Below are 24008 nucleotides of genomic sequence, written 5' to 3'. Positions count from 1 at the left end.
TATATTGGTCTAAGAGGTCCCCAAAACATGTCTTTAAAGTTTCTGCTCAAAAAAACACTTTGAAATCAGATTTTGGTCTGCCTGAAAAACCCTCTTCTTCAGCCCTCCTCAGAACAGTCTGTTTTCTCTCTGACCACGCCCCCTCAGGAAGTGGGTGTGGCCTCGGCTCTCCAGCACGTTGATCTAATGTTTACATGTTGGCTGAATATACACGACTGCTCAGAGACCGCGTTACTTCAACCCTCTGAATCTGATCCAGAATCTGATCCAGGACCTTTCTGAACCATTGGTCACAGATTTAGTGTTTCTTGTTGTTTTATTTGTCAGCATGTCGACGTGTGTCTTGGTACACAGCTACCAACATGTAGCTATGTGGCTGTGCTAACTAGCGCTAGCACTTATCCATGATAAATAAAAATCATCCACTAATTCAGTCAGACAACTCACGTTTACTTAATAAGTTTATTGCAGCATACAGTATTGTGTTTGGCGTGTGGGCTCCGAATTTCATTACTCCTCGTAGATTATTTAAATGCAGACATTAGGAGCAATGAGATAGGACTAACCCCCTCGGAGCCCGCAGGTGGAAGCCGGGGAGGAGGTGGGGACAAACTTCACACAGCACTGAGCAGAACAGCAGGAGCACTGCAAGCAGAGGCAGAGACAGGGAGGCTTGCCGTTTAAATAGACCGCCGAATGAGGATGTTGAGATCAGCTGATGGAGAGGTGGTGACGTGTCAGTATGATGAGCGCGGCTCGAGTTGTCTGCCTGAACTAGCTTGCAGGCGGCGCTCCATATCTTCAAATCTGCAGACGTGGGGAGTCAAAGCGACCTTTGTGTTTATTAAGACAGCCTACAACTAGCATGCCTCCCTCCTAAGCTCCTTGTTAGCACACATGTGTGCAGGGAATGAAAAACGGAGGAGGGGTTGAGTTGTATTTTATACAGTCTATGGGCTGAACAAGCTCCGAGCTCTGACTTCCTGTTACAGACCGGATGGCGTTGTGACGTATGAAAAACACTGAAAACTGAAACGGCTGGTTTCAGCACACATTTACAGAAAGGTGGAGAAATCAGAACAGGGGCAGAATGGAGTCTTTTACTTTTCAGGGGGTTTGTAGACAGGGACACATATTTCAGGTACAGAACCATTAAAAAGTCCATTTTGCATGATATGTCACCTTTAAGGTCCTATTTCCAGCGGTCTCACGTTTCCTGACGTTAGCTTAACTTCGCTACGTTCTGTTAGAAAACATGGCGTCTACTGAAACAACTTGATCACCTGAACCCGACTCAACGACACGACTTCATGAGTCAAATTTGAAGGCAGCATCTCACAGAGCGTTTGAAGAGAAGGGATGTTACACGTCTCTTTTTCAAACATCAATCGTGACGTTCAACTTAACCGTCCAAAGTTAGAGTCACACTCTACATTTTCAGTCCCCTACAAGACTTCACCTTTTCCTTTCCTTATCACCTTTTCCTTCCTCCTCTCCTTGTCAAGATTTGAAAGGCGTGTTTAGAGTTTAAAAGCTGATAACCTTTAAGTAGTCCTCTTCAAAAGCTCATCTGTTTCTGTCGCATATGATCACTTCACCTTCTCACGTTTGGTGTCACACCTCGTCTTCCACCTGCGACACTCTGACTCTGTCATAACTTCACACAGGTTCACAAAAAGCCAACAGTTTATTCTCAGCTTGAGCGAGAAACCAATTAATGTGCTCACACTCTGCAGCCGGGTGAGAGAATCCTGAAGCACGAGGTGACGACTTGAAGGAAAGTTCAGCGTTCACTCTCTCTACTTTGAATCTCTAAAGTGTGAGTGTGTTTTTTATTCTGAGTTTTGTTTGCAGAGTAAGAGGAGAAAATGAAAAATGAGCGCAGGTAAGAGAGGAGAGTTTTCATTTTACTGCTGCTGAAGAGAGGGAATTCTCACGGGGATATTCTTTAATCTTACACTGCTCTGTTTTTATATTTCATTATCGTCGCTCCCCGCTGAGTTCTGTTACATAAAGAAGAGATTAAATATGACATCAACACGATGGCTTTTCATGTTCTCCTCTGGCCGAGTGATAAAACTGCAGAGAACAAAGTATTCAAAGTGCATGAGGGGAGGCGAGACTTACAAGTCAGGACTACAGGTGGGCCAGTTCAGCGCCTGGACTCTTCTACTACAGAGCCATGCTGTTGTAATCCGTGCAGAATGAGATCTGTAAGGTCTTCCTGAAGACGTCATGGTCAGGATGGCAGCATGTGTTGCTCCTAAACCTGTAGATATAGTTCAGCATTAATGGAGCCTTCACAGATGTGGAAGCTACCCATGCCATGGACTCTTCTGATCCCCATACCATCAGGGACGCTGGCTTTGAACTGTGAGCTGATAACAAGCCGGGTGGTCCCTCTCCTCTTTAGAGCGGAGGACACAGCGTCCAGGATTTCCAAAAAGAATGTCAGATTCTGATTCATCAGACCACAGGACAGTTTTCCACTTCCCCTCAGTCCATCTTAAACGGGCTCAGGTCCAGAGAAGTCCCTGTGGTTCTGGATCAGGTTTACATATGGTTTCCTCTTTGCATGGTTCAGTTTTAAACTGCAGAAGTGAAAGTGATTTTGAGCCCATGCAGTGACTTCCACTACAGAGTCATGTCTAGTTTTTAATGCAGTGACTTCCACTGCAGAGTCATGTCTGTTTTTAATGCAGTGACTTCCACTACAGAGTCATGTCTGTTTTTAATGCAGTGACTTCCACTACAGAGTCATGTCTGTTTTTAATGCAGTGACTTCCACTACAGAGTCATGTCCCTCTTTAATGCAGTGACTTCCACTACAGAGTCATGTCCCTCTTTAATGCAGTGACTTCCACTACAGAGTCATGTCTGTTTATAATGCAGTGACTTCCACAACAGAGTCATGTCTGTTTTTAATGCAGTGACTTCCACTACAGAGTCATGTCTGTTTTTAATGCAGTGACTTCCACTACAGAGTCATGTCTGTTTTAATGCAGTGACTTCCACTACAGAGTCATGTCTGTTTTTAATGCAGAGACTTCCACTACAGAGTCATGTCTGTTTTTAATGCAGTGACTTCCACTACAGAGTCATGTCCCTCTTTAATGCAGTGACTTCCACTACAGAGTCATGTCTGTGTTTAATGCAGTGACTTCCACTACAGAGTCATGTCCCTCTTTAATGCAGTGACTTCCACTACAGAGTCATGTCTGTGTTTAATGCAGTGACTTCCACTACAGAGTCATGTCTGTGTTTAATGCAGTGACTTCCACTACAGAGTCATGTCCCTCTTTAATGCAGTGACTTCCACTACAGAGTCATGTCTGTTTTTAATGCAGTGACTTCCACTACAGAGTCATGTCCCTCTTTAATGCAGTGACTTCCACTACAGAGTCATGTCCCTCTTTAATGCAGTGACTTCCACTACAGAGTCACGTCTGTTTTTAATGCAGTGACTTCCACTACAGAGTCATGTCTGTTTTTAATGCAGTGACTTCCACTACATAGTCATGTCTGTGTTTAATGCAGTGACTTCCACTACAGAGTCATGTCTGTGTTTAATGCAGTGACTTCCACTACAGAGTCATGTCTGTGTTTAATGCAGTGACTTCCACTACAGAGTCATGTCTGTGTTTAATGCAGTGACTTCCACTACAGAGTCATGTCCCTCTTTAATGCAGTGACTTCCACTACAGAGTCATGTCTGTTTTTAATGCAGTGACTTCCACTACAGAGTCATGTCTGTGTTTAATGCAGTGACTTCCACTACAGAGTCATGTCCCTCTTTAATGCAGTGACTTCCACTACAGAGTCATGTCTGTTATTAATGCAGTGACTTCCACTACAGAGTCATGTCCCTCTTTAATGCAGTGACTTCCACTACAGAGTCATGTCTTGTGTGGTGTTTGTGGATGTTTGTCTAACAGCTTCACCCTGCTGTGTGTGAATCCTGCTGTCACACAAGAAGGTTGCAGGATCTTAGGACTTAGCTCTTTAATGTTGTTGACTCTTTGACTCGTGCACATGCTCAGAGAGGTTTGTGGTGATGGAGAGCTGCAGGATGAAGTCCATGTCTCTGCTCTGAAGTACGAGTTTATTGACGTATTGTTTCAGGAAAGCTGATCAGAGTTTCTTGTGCTGGACGTCCTGAAATGATGCAGACAAAGGGGAACCTGAGAGCGGCTGTTTCTGATTCACACAGACAGTTTGATGGACGGACGCCAGAACTTTCAGTCAGACGTCTGTTCTTCAGCAACCTACTCTCTCTCTCTCTCTGTCTGTCTTTAACACACACACACACACACACACACACACACACACACACACACACACACACACTAAATCTAAACACAGTAGAAGAGGACAGTGCTGCTAAGCTGTGACCCATGCAGTGTGACAGCTTGGCATTAGAGCCACAGGGAGCTGTCTGCCTGCCTGCATCATGGCTGCTGTTTACTCCTGACCGCAGAGAGTACACGAGTGATACTCAGACGTGAGACGAGCTGGACGGCGGCTGAAAACCCACAAAGAAGTCCATTAAGAGGACTCAATGAGCTCTGACCGCCCCATGACCCTGCCTAGCGTTCACTGGGTTTCCTTTCCTGGAACACTTGCGGTGGGTTCTGGGTAGGGCTGGGTGATATGGCCTTAAATAAAATCTCTGAGTTTTCACACCTAACTCTTTCTTTTCTTTCCAAATAAAAAAAAAGAATAACATTTCATATGATTCAAGAATGACTTATAACACGTTTTCAGTCCCTGGGTGATGAGCTCTACTTTGTGGTCATTATTGAAGTAAGCAGTTTGAAGGCGGACTTCTCGTAGTGCCCAAACTGTAGTTGATAAACCTCACTGCCAAACTTATGCAAGGCTGCATGGTTGGACTGAGCAATATGTCAGCTGTAGTGGAATAAAACAACATCCCATCCTGCTCTCTAGTGATCTTTTCACATGTATGGTTGCACAGATAAGACTGACAACTTCGGGGAAACACTTGCAGCTTGGTTGCTCATACCTGGAATTGATGGTTTGAAGCATGTGCTTAAACCCAGCTCATCCTCTTTATGTATGGACACCATATCTTTAGCCTCATAGTCACATGAATCAACGTGTTCCTTTCTTCTTGTTGTGCATGATGCAACGGGAAAATGATTCTGCTGTCTTTCAGCAGGTGTTTGTGAGCTGCAGCGGTGTTGTCCATCTTGAATTGGCACACTGTTCTCTCACTCGGCTGCACGCCTCTGTTTAAGGTGTTGATTAAATAGTTGTGCCGCTCCCTTTAGTTGCAACAGCCTTTAAACAAACTTTGCAGTAGACTTTGGTTTGTTTAAGATCAGGCAACCCTGTCTCTTTTGGGAACACACCCCTCATTAATGCTGGCAGCCATGATGTTGTTGTTGTTGTTGTTGTTGTGTCAATCAATCAATCAATCTTTATTTGTATAGCGCTTTTACAAACAGAGCAGGTCTAGACCACTCTATGTCAAATTATGAACAGAGACCCAACACCAAGACAGGATCAGACTCAGTCTGACCCCACCTTAATCCATCATGAGCATTGCACATCGCAGTATTTAGCTAGTTACAGTGGTGAGGACAAACTTCCTTTTAACAGGCAGAAACCTCCAGCAGGACCAGACTCATGTTAGACAGCCATCATGCCTCGACTGAGTTGGGTCTAGAAAGACAGATAGAGGGGAGTAAGAGAGAGAGGTGATAGTGATGAGACGAGTCGTAGAAGCTGTGCCGCTGGAGTCCAGACCGTCCGCAGCAGGAGGACGTCTACGGCAGCTCAGAGGAATCTACGAGACAAGGGAGCTCAGGGACTCCAGAAAGGTCTATGGTTAGTAACTTTAATGGGACAGGAAGAGTTAAAGTACGTGATGAAGGGGTTGGGGGGAGGGGGGTGAGCTAGGATCCCAGTGTGTCAGTGTGCCAGTTCCCCCTGCAGTCTAGGCCTATAGCAGCATAACAAAAGCTGGTCCAAGCCTGATCCAGCTCTAACTATAAGCTTTGTCAAAAAGGAAAGTTTTAAGCCTACTCTTAAAAGTGGAGAGGGTGTCTGCCTCCCGGACCCTGACTCTCCAAAGGAGAGGGGCCTGATAACTGAAGGTTCTACCTCCCATACTACTTTTAGAGATTTTAGAACTAGCAAGCCTGCATGTTGGGAGCGTAGAGTTCTAGAGGGGTAATAGGACACTATGAGCTCTTTAAGATACGAGGGTGTCTGATTTTTAAGAGCTTTGTAGGTTAAAAGAAGGATTTTAAATTCTATTCTACATTTTATTGGGAGCCAGTGAAGAGAAGCTAACACTGGAGAGATATGTCTCTGTTAGAAGTTAGACGAGGGGGGAGGGTGTGAGACAGGAGAACTGGAGTGGTCCCTTCACTGGGTTTAAGAGAGAGGCTGCAATGAAGACTTTTACACGTGCACACATTAATCGATATATCGCCCAGCCCTACGCTGTTGTACTGGAAATCTCCTGGATGTGATGCTAGTTTGAACTCCATGATGATAGTGAACACATGAAAAGTGGTGTGTTTGCACCAAATGCACAGCTAAACTTTGTCTTGCATAAATTGCGCATTCAGGGTAGGGCTGGGCGATATTAATCGATTTTGTGTTTTTCTCCTGAAAATTGTAATTAAAGCAGTTTAACTTTCAGCCAGATGTCAAGCTTGAAGAAAAGCTACAGTACAACTTAAAGAGACTGGATTTTCCATCTTGTGAAAATAATCATTTCTTTGACTGTGACATTAAAGGTGACATATCATGCAAAATGTTCTTTTTAATGGTTCTCTACCTGAAATCTGTGTCCCTGTCTACAAACCCCCTGAGAATGAAAAGAATCCATTCTGCCCCTGTTCTGATTTCTCCACCTTTCTGTAAATGTGTGTGAAACCAGCCGTTTCAGACTTCAGTGTTTTTGTTACGTAACAACAATATCCGGTCTGTAACAGGAAGTCAGAGCTCGGAGCTTGTTCAGCCCATAGACTGTATAAAATACAACTCAACCCCTCCTCCGTTTTTCATTCCCTGCACACATGTGTGCTAACAAGGAGCTTAGGAGGGAGGCATGCTAGTTGTAGGCTGTCTTAATAAACACAAAGGTCGCTTTGACTCCCCACGTCTGCAGATTTGAAGATCTAGTGGATGATTTTTATTTATCATGGATAAGTGCTAGCGCTAGTTAGCATAGCTACATGTTCGTAGCTGTAGCTGTGTACCAAGACACACGTCGACATGCTGACAAATAAAACAACAAGAAACACTAAATCTGTGACCAATGGTTCAGAAAGGTCCTGCTGCAGGCACCTCTCCGTCAGGATCAGATTCTGGATCAGATTCAGAGGGTTGAAGTAACGCGGGTCTGTGAGCAGCCGTGTATATTCAGCCAACATGTAAACATTAGATCAACGTGCTGGACAGCTGAGGCCACACCCACTTCCTGAGGGGGCGTGGTCAGAGAGAAAACAGAGTGTTCTGAGGAGGACTGAAGAAGAGGGTTTTTCAGGCAGACCAAAATCTGATTTCAAAGTGTTTTTTTGAGCATAAACTTTAAAGACATGTTTTGGGGACCTCTTAGACCAATAAATGTTGATGAAAAAAGCGTGATATGTCACCTTTAAGCACCATGAACCAAAACTACTTCAAAAAAGTAAAAATAAAAGTACATCCTGGAAAAAAATGTGTCTTTGTAGAATAAACCTCCTTGAGAACAAAATTCTTAAGGTTACAGAGAAAATCTAGATTTTTTTTTTTTTAAATCAACTGAAACCAAAAACTCAAATTAATTCAAGGCCTCTAAAGTGCAAATATTGAATTTGCGTTTGCAGAATGAAAGGAAGACTCTCAGAGGGACAGTTTCAGACGTAAGATTTCAGCTACAGCTCGATAGTTTCAACTTTTCTTGCAGGACCATAAAGTTCTTTGTACGAGAGGAGCTTTAACTCTTGAAGCACATTTTGCTTTCTGAAGCTCAAAGTAAAACTGGTCATTGTTAGCAGTTTAAATTTGATGTGTGTGTCACGTTGTACGTATTTGACATCGCTCTGTTGCAGCTCGTTCGTCCGTCAGCGTGGGCCGATCTCTCTCACTTCCTGTTTCTGTGTTTTCTAAAACGCCCACCTGCACAGCTCGCGTTTACACCGTGAACACAAAGTGTGCAACATCCCGTCCACTGGATTAGTCTAATATGAGTTAAACAGGCTATTAAACACCGACCACAGTACGAGGGAATGAAAACACTGCTGTGATTTAGTGCCTAATAACCTGGAAACATTATAAGCCCGACTAAAAGCTCCTGCAGCTCGCTGAATTACAGCCGGGGATGATTGTGTTGTAGCTTCCATGTCATACTCACGCTCTTCTGTCATGTTTGGTGTGAGAAGCACTTCATCCAGTTTAGTTCAGGTCTGTTGACATGGCAGGGAAACATCCACAGCCTTCGACTCAGTCTGCAGGAATAATTCATGACGTTTTATTCATGCAAGAAAAAACTGCAAAAACTGACCTCATGGTTTAGTGAACAGAAACAGAGACAGTTGGAGGGGATGCTTGGTTGCTTGCAGATTTGCATGTCACAGAGGTCTGGATTATTTGTCTTGGTGGAGCCTCAAGTTTGTTGTCACTGTCGTAGAACAAGCTATTTGAAGTTCACCCTCTGATGTTGACATAGAAAGTGTTGAAGCAGTTGTTTAGATATTCATTCTCCTGAAGCTTCAAGAGCAACAATAGCTTTCCTCTTTCTCACTAAGTCCAAACTTTACACTCTTTTAGCTCCGTTTTTGGTCTCCACCACCTGCTAAATGCTCCGCTACAGCCTACAGCTAGCCTTCATTTTCATGCTAATGTTGTGCCCAGTATAAAAGCTGTAGGACTCATTCACAATCCTCAAAAATACTGGAGTGAGTCTGGATGTGTGTGTGTGTGTATTTCACTTTGTGTGCCTGTGTAGTGAACCATGTGTGCTGCTCGGCTGCATCCTTGCTGGTCCATCTTGCCTGCAGTCACTGTCTGAATATCAAGTCAACACATCTGCACCCAGCACACACACACACACACACACACACACACACTGCTTCACACACTCTGCCCACCGTTACTGAGACAGGAGGCGTCCGTCTGTCTCTGAGAGCAACACACACCTGAGCCCTGTGAGGAAGGACGGTCGAGGTGCAGAGCGGTGCAGATGTTTCAGGTCCTGTGGGAGTATCAGTCGCAGCATCTTGATGGTTTCCACTTTTAAAGTGTCGTTACCTCTTGAGCTTGTTTGGAAGTCTTGAAACATTTTCTGGGATTGAGCTGAGCAGTTTAAATCAAGAATCTGTTATCAGTATGGTTGATTAACTTGATCATCTGTGAGCTTGTTGTGATATTAGAAAGGTTTATTTGATCTAGTAACAAACAAGGACCAACTCAGAATTCTCAGAATTCAAGATTACTGACTTTATCTCAAAATTCTAGAATTCTCACTTTAGTCTCAGGATTCCAACTCTATGGAACTTTGAGATTCACACAGCGTCCCAACTCTAATGGAAATTGGGGTTATATATCAAAGAAGCTAAATGGGTGGAGACTGACTGCAAAACAGTGAACATCATCACACAAAACTCATCTTAAAACCCATTTTTATTCCTTCCCAGAGGAAAATTTTACTGCTCAAGGCTTTCTCTTCTAAGTCTCAGGAGACAAAATTGAGATTCTCACTTCAGCCTCATTCAAGTTTCAAATAGTTCTCATTAGTTTCTCATTAGTTTCTCCTAAAATTCACTAGGAGAAATAGTTGAGACCATGACATGAGTCTTATTTGAGACTTAAATGAGAGATCTCATTAATGGCTCATTTTCTTCTCTTTTTTTAAAAATATATTTTTGGCCTTTTTGACAGGACAGCTGAAGAGAGACAGGAAATGTGGGGAGTAGTGAGCGGGGGAAGACATGCAGGAAATGGTCAACTGGCTGTGAATCGAACCGGCGACCCCTGCGATGAGGACTGTAGCCTCTGTATGTGGGGCGCTTAGACCGCTAGGCCACCAGCGCCCAAAAGAATCCACCCTTTTAATTGTAACAATCTGGCTAAATCTGGTCAGCCCTGTTGTGGCCCATATTTTAAATAAATGGTCTGTCATACCTGTTGTATGAAATCTTTATCTTTTGTATTTTCTCTCAAATCCACTAAATCTCTGTGAAGTGGTTTTGTTCCAAACAGACTTGTAAAGGAAGGACCAGACTGTGAAGTCAAAGAAGAGATCATTTCACATCTAAATATCTGATCTTGAAGTGGTTCAAATGTTTTAATGAGAATTGTAAGTTTGTGGACAAGTACATTGAAATCTTAATTTTGCAGGGCACTATAAATGTTGATGAAAAGATGAGCTCAGGCTCTTTCTTTGCTCCATCTGAGCTCAACTTGAGACCCAAAAACTGAGTCTGACAAAAACTAATGGATGAGGTTAGACTGAGAGAGCTCCCTGATTTCTCCACCTGAGCTCAAAAGGAGTCACAACACCTGAGAAATACCTGAGTCATTTCAGACTCAGACCAGATCTCCTTTTGAACTGAAAGGGAGACTAAGCTGAGACTTTTTGAAACTTTTTTTCTGGAGGCAAGAATGAGAAACAGGAGACATAAGCTTTAGTCTCATTTAGCTTTCAAACAGATCTCATTGTTGTCTAGGAGACAGAAATGAAACACTTTTGAGATCTCCTCTCTAAATGTATTTTCCTATGGGTTGGCTTTCAACCCTGCATGAGACTCTGCTCCTGTTTTAGTGTTTTATGGTTTGTTTTTATTTATTGTTTTATTGTTTTTAATGTTTTATTATCCTGTGTTTTAATTGTTTTTATGCCTGCGTTGTTTGTCTATTTATGTACAGCACATTGTTCCGGCTGTGGTCGTTTTAAAGTGCTTTATAAATAAAGTTGAGTTGAGTCTCCAGTCTTAAGAGCATCCTCAGGTTGGCATGTTGTGAGCAGTCACCTCGTGGGAACAATAGTTCCACACAAGACCTGAATGAAACGGAGAAAGCAACTTAAATGGAACTCCTGAAAAGTGTAAATGTTGTCATATTAACCAGGAATCTCTGAACGTCCATGAGTGATCTGAGATTAAATTAATAGATTTGAATTTATGATCGATGGGGATAAATTGAAGCCCTGGTTTGAGCATCAGTAAAACTATAACACTGTCCATTTCACTTCATGGTGTTCAGTTCCAGGACTTCAGGTTTTGATTATAGAATAATTTAAGAACACAGAAACATCTCCCTGTGAGTCGTGTGGTTCTGTCAGAGATGCTGAGTCTGAAACCTGCTCTCCTGTTTGTGTCTGTGCGGCCAGACTGATGATTTCTGTGACCGGACAAGTGATGCTGAGTGCGGGGGCACGGCAGGGCTTAAAGCTCTCTCTCTCTCTCTCTGTGTGTCCGTCTGTCTCTCGCCCAGTCTGTCTGTCTCTCTCTGTCTCCCTCTCTCTCTCTGTCATTGTTATCCTCCAGCTTAATGCAGGCTCGTGGCTGGGGAAGCCGCATTAGCAATACGAGGAGCTGAACAAGCCTGGGTGGTTATGTAAACCACCCCCCTGCTCCTCCTCCTCCTCCTCCTCCTCCTCCCTTACCCCCAACACACACACAAACACACACACACACACACACGCACACACACACACACACACACACACGAACAAGCCCTTAAGCCTCTCTCTGGTCCGTAGCCGGCACACGCTAGCAAGTGTCTCTCACCCGCTTATGGTTACATCATTACTACACAGGCCTACTTTCTCCTGAGCAGACTCACAGATAAGGGGAGATGTTGTCGTATGATGAGTGTATGAATGTGCAGCATGCAGCGACAGACAGCAATCTTTGTGTCAGTGACTTTTTCCTTCGATGTGCAACACTCCAAAAGGACAAAAAAACATGTATTTTGAATCCTCATCTCAGTATCTCTGTTATTTACTCACCTCTGCACACCAAGCAGCCATAACATTGTGACCAGCTGCTTAATATTGTGCAGTCATCATATTGGAAATGCTGCCTCAACATAACTTTGGTTCAGCCTAGAAACAGGTAAAGAGGTGGATCTCTTAAATTGAATATCCTCAAAACAGACGACTTCTAAAAAATGTCTCCCCCTGTACAGTTAAAATGTAGAGGGGAACATTTTTGATTGTCAAAGTTTCAAATGATGAGGTATATGTGTGTTGGAGTAATCTCAGTATAAACAGCATGTTCAAAATGTAAGACAAGAGCTCTGCAAAAGGGTCACCTGATTCCCTCAATTTGTGATGTCACTGATTGGTGAATCTCTCAAGCGGCAACCTCCGGTCTTGAGAAATGAAGCAGATGCAAAAGTCATAAAAACTACAGTTCCTTTAGTGTCCGCTTGAAGCTAGCTCCAGAAGCACTGGGAGCCACATTAACACTGATTCATAAAAGCCGATCTTTACAGCAGACATGAACATGTTCACAGCCTGGTTCAAACGACGATTTTGGACTGAATCGCTCATTTCTCTATAGGACTGTCAACGAATATTCTAAATTCAAATATATATTCGAATATAAAAAAAAAACGGAGATTCGATTGTGAAAATTAATATTCGATTGTGGAAAAAAACACATCAGCGGCTGCTTTGAGAGTGGGCGCCCTGCATGACGGGTCAGGGACAGGTCACAGGAGTCGCACATGCACAGCGTGAAGCAGACTGCAGAGAGAAATCTTTCCGTCCCCGGATCCTCAGTGCGCTCTGAACGCGTCTTTTCCTCCGCTGGAAACATAGTGAATAAAAAGAGATCGGGCCTCTTCACATGTGGACTGTCTTCTTCACATGTGGACTGTCTTGTTCACATGTGGACTGTCTTCTTCACATGTGGACTGTCTTCTTCACATGTGGACTGTCTTCTTCACATGTGGACTGTCTTCTTCACATGTGGACTGTCTTCTTCACATGTGGACTGTCTTCTTCTCATGTGGACTGTCTTCTTCACATGTGGACTGTCTTCTTCTCATGTGGACTGTCTTCTTCACATGTGGACTGTCTTCTTCACATGTGGACTGTCTTCTTCTCATGTGGACTGTCTTCTTCTCATGTGGACTGTCTTCTTCTCATGTGGACTGTCTTCTTCACATGTGGACTGTCTTCTTCACATGTGGACTGTCTTCTTCTCATGTGGACTGTCTTCTTCTCATGTGGACTGTCTTCTTCACATGTGGACTGTCTTCTTCACATGTGGACTGTCTTCTTCTCATGTGGACTGTCTTCTTCTCATGTGGACTGTCTTCTTCACATGTGGACTGTCTTCTTCACATGTGGACTGTCTTCTTCACATGTGGACTGTCTTCTTCACATGTGGACTGGCCTCTTCACATGTGGACTGTCTTCTTCACATGTGGACTGTCCTCTTCACATGTGGACTGTCTTCTTCACATGTGGACTGTCCTCTTCACATGTGAACTGTCTTCTTCACATGTGGACTGTCTTCTTCACATGTGGACTGTCTTCTTCTCATGTGGACTGTCTTCTTCACATGTGGACTGTCTTCTTCTCATGTGGACTGTCTTCTTCACATGTGGACTGTCTTCTTCTCATGTGGACTGTCCTCTTCACATGTGGACTGTCTTCTTCACATGTGGACTGTCTTCTTCTCATGTGGACTGTCTTCTTCTCATGTGGACTGTCTTCTTCACATGTGGACTGTCTTCTTCTCATGTGGACTGTCTTCTTCTCATGTGGACTGTCTTCTTCACATGTGGACTGGCCTCTTCACATGTGGACTGTCTTCTTCACATGTGGACTGTCTTCTTCTCATGTGGACTGTCTTCTTCACATGTGGACTGGCCTCTTCACATGTGGACTGTCTTCTTCACATGTGGACTGTCTTCTTCTCATGTGGACTGTCTTCTTCACATGTGGACTGTCTTCTTCTCATGTGGACTGTCTTCTTCACATGTGGACTGGCCTCTTCACATGTGGACTGTCTTCTTCACATGTGGACTGTCTTGTTCACATGTGGACTGTCTTGTTCACATGTGGACTGTCTTCTTCTCATGTGGACTGTCTTCTTCACATGTGGACTGTCTTCTCATGTGGACTGGCCTCTTCACATGTGGACTGTCTTCTTCTCATGTGGACTGGCCTCTTCACATGTGGACTGTCTTCTTCTCATGTGGACTGGCCTCTTCACATGTGGACTGTCTTCTTCTCATGTGGACTGTCTTCTTCACATGTGGACTGTCTTCTTCTCATGTGGACTGTCTTCTTCTCATGTGGACTGTCTTCTTCACATGTGGACTGGCCTCTTCTCATGTGGACTGTCCTCTTCACATGTGGACTGTCTTCTTCTCATGTGGACTGTCTTCTTCACATGTGGACTGTCTTCTTCACATGTGGACTGTCTTCTTCACATGTGGACTGTCTTCTTCACATGTGGACTGTCTTGTTCACATGTGGACTGTCTTCTTCACATGTGGACTGTCTTCTTCACATGTGGACTGTCTTCTTCACATGTGGACTGTCTTCTTCACATGTGGACTGTCTTCTTCTCATGTGGACTGTCTTCTTCACATGTGGACTGTCTTCTTCACATGTGGACTGTCTTCTTCACATGTGGACTGTCTCGTGTTTTTGGCAAATAACCTGTCAGGCCTAAGACCCTGCATTGACAGTGGACTAAAAGAGCCCGACAATCAGTGACCCTGGGATAAAATGCAGTTTTTCCTCTCTTTTGTTATACAAGCACCAAGAATGTAAGTGGACTACTTTTTCGTTTTTAACTTTAACTTCAATTAATGTTAATAATATTTGCTTCAATCACTGAATGAAGCCTGCCTATATTAGGGACAAGAGTCGGGACCTTTAATTGCTCGCACAAGTCTTGTTCAGCACTCACTCAGTGCATTACGCACAGAGAGGGGAGGGGGGCGAGCGAGAGGTCTCCGGTCTTAAAAGTGTTATGGTATAGACCATTAGGTCATTTACTTGTTTTGTAATGTGTATGTTTTAGCCATGTTAAATCTGAACTATAAATACATATACAAGTAGTTCTCCTTGTATTAGTTTGTCCACCTGTTATTGACATAATGCGCAAATATAGATATTCGAATGGTTCGAACCTATGGGATTTTTTTAGAGGGAATATTCGAATGTCATTTTGGAGCAATTTTGACAGCCCTATTTCTCTATCAGCACAGATTTTGATATAACTCAGTAGTTTTGAAGATAGAGTTGTGAGTTTTGCACGATTAGAGGCGTGGCTGACTTGACTGACAGGTGGGAACTCTGTAGCTGTTAGCGAGGAAGCTAAAGGCCCGCCTCAAGTCATGAAGTCATGTGAATGAGTGGCTTGGCATTCAAGTGGTAACATCGTCACTGGGCATCAACTACATGAAGGCCAAAAGTTCAATCGTTGTCCTCCTTGTTTTATGAGTGGACATGCTAATGCTACTATTTGTAATAGGTGCTGAAATGCCGTGCGGAGGAACAACAAACTTGAAGGTAGATCAGCCCTACTCGATTAGCGGCCCGCGGGGCACATGCGGCCCGAAAGCAACTGTAATGTAAAATTTAAAGAAGCAGTATTTCATCATAGGTTTAGTTTAAGTGCTGCTCTTTTATTGTGTTTGTGCCCTTTTGGATGTGGCAATACGTTAACAAGCATCCAGTGTTTGTTATCTTATCTATCTGTTTATCTTTTAAATGGTTCACTTTGCTCAGTCGGCTAAAAATGTTCGGCCCAGCTCATGAAAGTGAGTCTGAAAATCCGGCCCGACCAAATATTTAATTGAATAGCCCTGATCTAGATCAACACTTGATTATCAATCACTTGTCATGACTCGTCTTGGTCCCGTACGTGGATAACGTTAATCAAACCACGTTGTACAAGCTGCCCTCTCGCTAACGTTAGCTACTTTCGCTCCTCTAACTGCAGACTCTATCAGTTACATTATAACATCATGTATTAATGTGAAACTGTCACATGTCACAACTCATGAACTCGATGCTTTCAGAAAAATTTCAACATATGATATTGTGAGTACGATAAGGAGGAGGCATTCGTACGGCCATTTCTCATGAACACGGTAAACACGACCCCATTTAAGGCACCATTAGTCTGAGTCAGCATTTCCAATATGGCGGTTTCTGGTGTAACCACGGTCAACTGCACTTTACTGCAGCTGGATGGTTCAATAAACTCTGCGTTGTGTATTCAAAGGGATGAAGGAGGCTTGAAAGAGTATCCAGACCAACACTTTATATCTGAACAGAGAAGGACATAACATATGCTGGTCAGTTGCACAGTGGCTCGTTCGGTGTTTCATACACCACACTACAAAGAACAATGACAAGGTTAGCTACTAGCTTGTTAGCTTAATTATAAATGTACACGGTGCTGCGTTCTGACACTCACCTCCGGCAGGTCTATACACACTGGCAAAGCACTAGAGTTGCACAGCGAATATATACCTTGGAGAGGGGGCGCTCTAGAGCCACAAGTACATGTATCAAACCATTACACACTAAAGCAAGTGGGAGAATATGCAACGCAATACCCGTTACACTGGCAATTGGCTTCAAAACTCTTCTTCAGGAACCAATGTGTGACGTCCCTGAGACTACATCTGTGTATTATACAGTCGATGGAATCTGCTCAACAGAGCATCGTAAACACGACACTTACCTGTTCTTTGTTGCGAGAGATTTCTCCAAACTTTCGGGGTCAGGTTTGGGGTCCAAAACAAACGACCATATTACAAAATATGCCTATTTAAATAGAGACACGGAACCATGTTGTATGGCAGCAGTGGATTGGGGTTCCAGAATGCTGGGGTTCCAGAATGCTGGGGTTCCGGAATGCTATGAAGTTCCGGAATGCTGTAGGGGCCTTAAAGAGACAGTACCTAGAATCAAGTGTTTGAGACAGAGGCTGAAATGAGGGTTTTTAAAGACACCAGTCTGAGATGAGTGGAGTTCTTTCAGCTTCAATGCTTCTACAGAGCTATCAGAGGGACTATATAAAGCCTGAAGATGAGCATCACTCCCCCTCTTTAAGGTTATAATGTGCACCAGTAGACTAAACTCACCCTGTCACGTGGTTTCATTTGGTTTTGAGGCGTTTTGTTGCAGCTTCTCATGAAACACCTCGAGCTCTGGAAACAGTTTTTACATGAACATTTCCAAAAAGGCTGAAATTCCTCTTTTCCAGCCGCCTCACATCTCCAGGGAACATTTCCTCTCTTACCCGAGCCACTTGCCAAAGACTTGTCTGCTCGGCTCTCGTAAGTCTCATAATTAGATCATTGACATTGGTGTGGAGATGCTGGAGGGGAATCTAACAAGCGGCGACGTGACGGCTCGTTGGCCATTAATGTGTTGTGACAGAGCGGCGGGACATGGCACTATAAAGACAGCGAGGTCATCTCGGTTATCACCCAGAGGCTTCATGGCACTCGTGAAAAACACTAACGATTCCTAGAACTGCAGAGAGGCCACCGGTCCCCTTTCAGCCGCAGTCCACAGGAGGTAAAGAGTTAACAGATCAGATTAGACTAAAACCTGTCCGGACTGGATTAACATCCCAGACGGGGGGAATTTAAAGCATTACTCCAGACAGATTGTAACAATGGGATGAGTCAGGATTTGGACTTTGGTAAACACTCAGCAGGAGAGAAATATAGAGGAACACAAGAGAGTTTAAAGAGAGTCTAAGACAGGGTAAGAGGACTTTTGTTAGAAGTTAAAGAAACCTGTAAAAAGTTGTCTGTACATAAATAGTAAAAGACGGCGGCTGACAAAGGCGGACGATCTTCACTTAGTGGTCGGCCCCAAGCTGACCACGCTCCCTCGTGGCCTATACGCCTACTATTGACAAGTCCCTCACACAACCTCACTTCAAAAACACCAAACTATCCCTGTAATCACTTTGGGGGGTCAGTGACCAGGTTAAGTCTGTGAAGGGGGCACTATGGGAAGAGGGGGCAAAACAGGGAGAGAGTTCAGCATCCTGACTGCCTGGTGGATAAAACTGTCCCTCAGTCTGCTGGTTCTGGCCCGGAGACTGCGTAGTCTCCTGATGGCATCAGGCTGAAGAGGCTGTGAGACTGGTGGTGGGAGGGGTCGCCTGCTATGCGTAGGGCTTTTCGGGTGAGGCGGGAAGAGTAAATGTCAACTGTGTATGATGATTCGTGCATTCAGAGAGCTCCATCCACTCAATCTTGATGTTCACACAGCCGACTAAAAGACCCTCAGGCCACCGGGGGGTCCCTGTGTCCCTATTAACGTGCAATCAGCGCCTGCACGTGACTCTTTGTGTAGTGTTGTACCTGGAAATGTAGTTTTTGAATAAAGGTTTTCTAGTAAACGGAGTGCTGCGGTGTGGTTTAGTTGCAGCAGCTTCATCGCCTGCAGGATGCATTGATTCTTACAGCACTCAAAACATGTCAGATTGAAATGTTGCATTAATCACGGGACAGTTTAGAGTGCTTTCACTCCACATGTGTCTTTATTAATATCTCTATCTGAGTAACAGTCATGTTTACGTACATGCACCCGCATGTCAGGGCTCGTGGCACAGTTCTTCTGGGTGTTGAGATTATTTTTAAGACGCTCCTCATAAAGTGAATCTAACCCTGATTGTGTCTGTTTTCTCTAACACAGCACTACTTCCTGGTTGTGTTTGGCCACGATGGACAGAAACCTCTGGAGCTGCGGACGGAGGAGGAGCCAGACTGTAACGAGTGGGTGGAGTACATCCAACAGGCCAGGTGAGAGGAGACGGACCTCAAGGTGACACTTAAGGTTGACTCTTAATGTGCAAAGGAAGACACCTACTCATTCAGAGACTACGTGGTTTAGACCTTCTTCACGGAATGTTCCACTTGTTCTGGAATTCTGAGATCAAAGACAGAATTCTGGAATCCTGTCTTTGATCTCAGAATTCCGGAATTCTGTCTTTGATCTCAGAATTCTAGAATCCTGTCTTTGATCTCAGAATTCTAGATTCCTGTCGTTGATCTCAGAATTCTAGAATCCTGTCTTTGATCTCAGAATTCTAGAATCCTGTCTTTGATCTTAGAATTCTGGATTCCTGTCTTTGATCTCAGAATTCTAGAATCCTGTCTTTGATCTCAGAATTCTAGAATCCTGTCTTTGATCTCAGAATTCTAGAATCCTGTCTTTGATCTTAGAATTCTGGATTCCTGTCTTTGATCTCAGAATTCTAGAATTCTGTCTTTGATCTCAGAATTCTAGAATCCTGTCTTTGATCTCAGAATTCTAGAATCCTGTCTTTGATCTCAGAATTCTAGAATCCTGTCTTTGATCTCAGAATTCTAGAATCCTGTCTTTGATCTCAGAATTTTAGAACACCTGCTGTTGCTCTCCATACAGACTGTTTTTCCTGCAGACACCTGATTGGTCGATACTGCTACTCAGACTACAGACAGAGACCAGAACCCTTCTCAGACTCAAACCCAGACCCTGAGATCCAGATTCAACATGTCTCTGAATCAGAATCTGTAATTACAGGTTAGTTGTAGCTGAAAGTAAAAAGCTTTGTCAGGTCTGTCCTCAAGAGGAGAAGAAAACTACGTCTACAATGTTTGTTCGTTGAATGGAGGTGGGATCCATCATTTCTGATGCTGCGTTCAGGGAAGTCAGGAAATCTGAATGCTGATTGTCTGTAGCAGCACAGCGTCGAACAGATTTGTGTCTCAAGTGTCTCCACCGTGCAGATATCTGTCGATAGGAGCTAGGCCCTCAGCACAGTGGTGTGTGTTCTGCCTGCTTTTGCTCTCCATACAGACTGTTTTTCCTGCAGAAGCCAAAGCCCGCCCCCACTCAGACTTCAGACCCCCAGACTGAAGATCAGAGTACACTAGAGTCTTAAAAATATTCAGTTTATTATAATTTTTTTTACTTTTAAGGAATTAGAGTGAAATAAGTGTCTGCAGACTCAGACTGTTCTCTCTGCTCTCTGTTTGTGCTGCTCTTTGGACATAACCGCCACGTGGTTTTGAATATGTGTTTAACATCTGAGTGTGTGTGTGTGTGTGTGTGTGTGTCTGTGCATGTGTGTGTGTCTCTGTGCGTGTGTGTGTGTGGACGTGTTCTGCTCGCAGCAGTTCACATTTAGGTCACACTGGTGCTGTACTGCTACACTGGTTACATCACAGACTTGATCTGGCCACTCGACCTCCAGCTCTCTGTTTCTGTCTCTCCGGTTTTCATCTGAACGTTCAGCAGAAAATACCGAGCGTTACAAAACACCTTGAGTTGATTCCTGCACAGCGATGGGTCTCTATAAAGAAGAAGTCAGCTCTAAACGAGTATACTTTAACACCAAGTGATCTGCTAGGAGAGCTCGCCAGAAACTCAAAGCCAGTAAACACATCATGTGTCAAAGAATCAGAGTCTTCAAAGTAGTGCACCCAGAATGAATCTAAGTCTGTTTGTCCGACACAAAAGATGAGATCTGAAATATTTATGAGCTTTTTTTAACCTCAGTCCTGCTGAACTTTATTTTTAGGTTTTAAGTTTTAGGGCTGTTTTCGTTATGTACTTCAAGGGTGTGAGTAACGAGTCTTTAGAAATGTTCATTATTTACTCCGTCAACCATGTGATTGGAAGGAGGAACATTAATCTCACTGCTTAGCAAAGAGAGGAGAGAGGCTGATATATCTTAACCTGCTGTTAAGTTTACACAAATGTGCTAAACTTTAAGATCGATGGAAAACAAGCCAAATAGAAAACTGATCGGTATTAGCCCATTTAGTATTTGTGGAGCTAACATCTTGTGCTTGTTTGAACCGTGAGCGTACCTGATGACAGACGTGCAGATGACATGTTGCTTTTCTACATGCATGCCCTGTGTGTCGATCGTGTCTTATAGAGAGTGTAGGCGCAGGCAAGCGTCAACTTTATTCTCAAGATTAAATTTAAACTCTTTCCTTGACATTTTGACTTTATTTACGAAATGCAAAATGGAAAACACACAAAATCTCACACAAAAATTCTTTTTTTTTTTGCATCCTTGTCTTTATTACTCTTCCATATGTTGCAGACAGCAACTACAGCAGCTTAATGTCTATTATTTTAAACCAAAATGAGCTGTAACATCAGTCTGGGTTTTTTTGTCTTTTTTTAAAGGTGACATATCACGCTTTTTTCATCAATATATATTGGTCTAAGAGGTTCCCAAAACATGTCTTTAAAGTTTCTGCTCAAAAAAACACTTTGAAATCAGATTTTGGTCTGCCTGAAAAACCCTCTTCTTCAGTCCTCCTCAGAACACTCTGTTTTCTCTCTGACCACGCCCCCTCAGGAAGTGGGTGTGGCCTCGGCTGTCCAGCACGTTGATCTAATGTTTACATGTTGGCTGAATATACACGGCTGCTCACAGACCCGCGTTACTTCAACCCTCTGAATCTGATCCAGAATCTGATCCTGACGGAGAGGCGCCTGCAGCAGGACCTTTCTGAACCATTGGTCACAGATTTAGTGTTTCTTGTTGTTTTATTTGTCAGTATGTCGACGTGTGTCTTGGTACACAGCTACGAACATGTAGCTATGTGGCTATGCTAACTAGCGCTAGCACTTATCCATGATAAATAAAAATCATCCACTAGATCTTCAAATCTGCAGACGTGGGGAGTAAAACCGACCTCTACCAGAAAGGCAGCAGGACCTTTCTGAAGGATTGGTCACAGATTTAGTGTTTCTGGTTGTTTTATTTGTCAGTGTGTCGACGTGTGTTGGTACACAGCTACAGCTACAGCTACAGCTACAGCTACAGCTACAGCTACAGCTACAGCTACGAACATGTAGCTATGTGGCTATGCTAATTAGCGCTAGCACTTATCCATGATAAATAAAAATCATCCACTAGATCTTCAAATCTGCAGACGTGGGGAGTCAAAGCGACCTTTGTGTTTATTAAGACAGCCTACAACTAGCATGCCTCCCTCCTAAGCTCCTTGTTAGCACACATGTGTGCAGGGAATGAAAAACGGAGGAGGGGTTGAGTTGTATTTTATACAGTCTATGGGCTGAACAAGCTCCGAGCTCTGACTTCCTGTTACAGACCGGATATTGTTGTTACATAACAAAAACACGGAAGTCTGAAACGGCTGGTTTCAGCACACATTTACAGAAAGGTGGAGAAATCAGAACAGGGGCAGAATGGATTCTTTTCATTCTCGGGGGGTTTGTAGACGGGGACACAGATTTCAGGTAGAGAACCATTAAAAAGAACATTTTGCATGATATGTCACCTTTAAAATTTCATTTATTTTATTATTTTTTTCTTTTTCACTTCTTTTTCTTAAATGTATTTTTTATTTTTTTATTTTGTATTTGTTTTTTTTGGGAGATCAGCACACAGGGGTTCATCAAAGTTAGTATAGCTTCTATGTTTTCCCTTCTTACACTGCTGTCCCTTCATAACTACATATAGAGAAACATATGGACAGTTTTATTTTGTCTAAGATGATTAAAATAGTTTTGTTTCTGAGAAATAATCACACTCTCTTAAATAAAGGTCTGTAATGGTGTTGAACCCTCAGAACAGAAATCTTGTGCAGAGCGTACCAGCTAAGTCGGTCGTCTCTCTCAGCTATGACCGACTCTCTGCCTTGAACTTACAGCGAGTGGACCGAGCTGAACCAGGACCAGTCGGCCGATTTAAGCATGCATGTTCACACTAACGTTTACAAATGGGATTTAAATGAGTGGAGGGAGCGGGTCAGAAAGTTGATGTGAGGTGGCGAGTGGAGGAGGTCTTATTTAAAGCTTTGTAGGTGATGAGCAGGTTCACTCCAGGTGGACTTCTGTCAGCTGCATGAGTCTGCAGGATTTATCTTGCAGCTGATACAACCGGTTTGTCCCTGAACTTCTGTGCCTGCTCATCATTCAAACATTTCAAATCATAGAAATCAAACCCAGGTCTAAAAATACAGGAAACAGAAATACAATTTCAGAATAAAAGCCTGACATCAGATCACAAAAACACTTGAGACAGTTGAAAAATGGAGGCACCGGCTTACCTCAGTGGTAAGCCTCATATCATCCCCCATTGTCTCTTGTTAGTTTCCCACTCTATCCACTGTCCCACCTTCTGATCATTAAAAAGAAAGCTGTCTGTGGAGAGAGAGAGTCATGCAAGAAAAGCTTGATTTAGGATGTTTTCTCTCACATAGAATTCATCTTTTCAGGCCGTGACGAGCATCAAATCTAAAATCAAGCTGCATCTGTTGAACTATAACCTCTCCTTCGTCTTCCACCCTGTCCTCGTCCCCCTGCTCTCTCTAGTTACTCCGACATCATCATCGAGCGTGAGATCCTGATGCAGAAGTATATCCACCTGGTGCAGATCATGGAGACGGAGAAAATTGCAGCCAATCAGCTGCGCACTCAGCTGGAGGACCAGGACACGGAGATCGAGCGGCTTAAAGCAGAGGTATGCATGAGCGCACAAACATCTGCGTGTGCATGCATACATAACTACACACAGACTCAGATTCACTCTCACATCCAAGCTACTGAATGCATGATGGGAAAACTCCGGGTGCATGGCTCCAGTGTTTCAGATGACATGACTTTCTTAACATGCAAAGAGATATTTGTTTTTCTTTTTGAGCCTGAGAAGTGGTTTCATGAATATTTTACCCTCTGTGTATTCACGTGGAGTCTGTTCTTGTGCCAGATCGTAGTGCTGAACAAAGCCAAGGAAAGGCTGCAGCCTCACCAGAGCAACCAAGAGGAGGAAGACCCTGACATTAAAAAGATTAAGAAGGTTAATCATTACTCTTAAATGTGAATAATGTGCTGAGGAGCAGAAAGAGAGGAACAAAAAGAAGCATCTCCGTCTCTGTGCCGTGTCTGCAGGTTCAAAGCTTCATGCGCGGCTGGCTCTGCAGGAGGAAGTGGAAGATCATCGTCCAGGACTACATCTGCTCCCCTCACGCCGAGAGCATGAGGAAGAGGAACCAGATCGTCTTCAACATGGTGG

General features: G+C 43.6%; 1 protein-coding gene across 3 annotated transcripts in view; it reads left to right on the top strand.

Moving 5' to 3' along the window:
* The window catches only part of rasgrf2a (Ras protein-specific guanine nucleotide-releasing factor 2a), a 51231-nt gene that overhangs the window by 4468 nt on the left and 22755 nt on the right, over positions 1–24008 (top strand). For all 3 annotated transcript variants that reach the window (XM_034709962.1, XM_034709964.1, XM_034709963.1), the window contains exons 2-5: positions 18659–18765; positions 23309–23456; positions 23703–23792; positions 23885–24008. The exon at positions 23885–24008 is cut by the window's right edge and continues 130 nt beyond it. In XM_034709962.1, coding sequence (XP_034565853.1) covers positions 18659–18765; positions 23309–23456; positions 23703–23792; positions 23885–24008 — 469 coding nt within the window. The remainder of the gene's footprint in view (positions 1–18658; positions 18766–23308; positions 23457–23702; positions 23793–23884) is intronic.

Source organism: Notolabrus celidotus, chromosome 19 (genome assembly GCF_009762535.1).
Source record: "Notolabrus celidotus isolate fNotCel1 chromosome 19, fNotCel1.pri, whole genome shotgun sequence".
Classification (NCBI taxonomy): Eukaryota; Metazoa; Chordata; class Actinopteri; order Labriformes; family Labridae; genus Notolabrus; species Notolabrus celidotus.
This window is presented reverse-complemented; position numbering and strand designations above follow the sequence as displayed.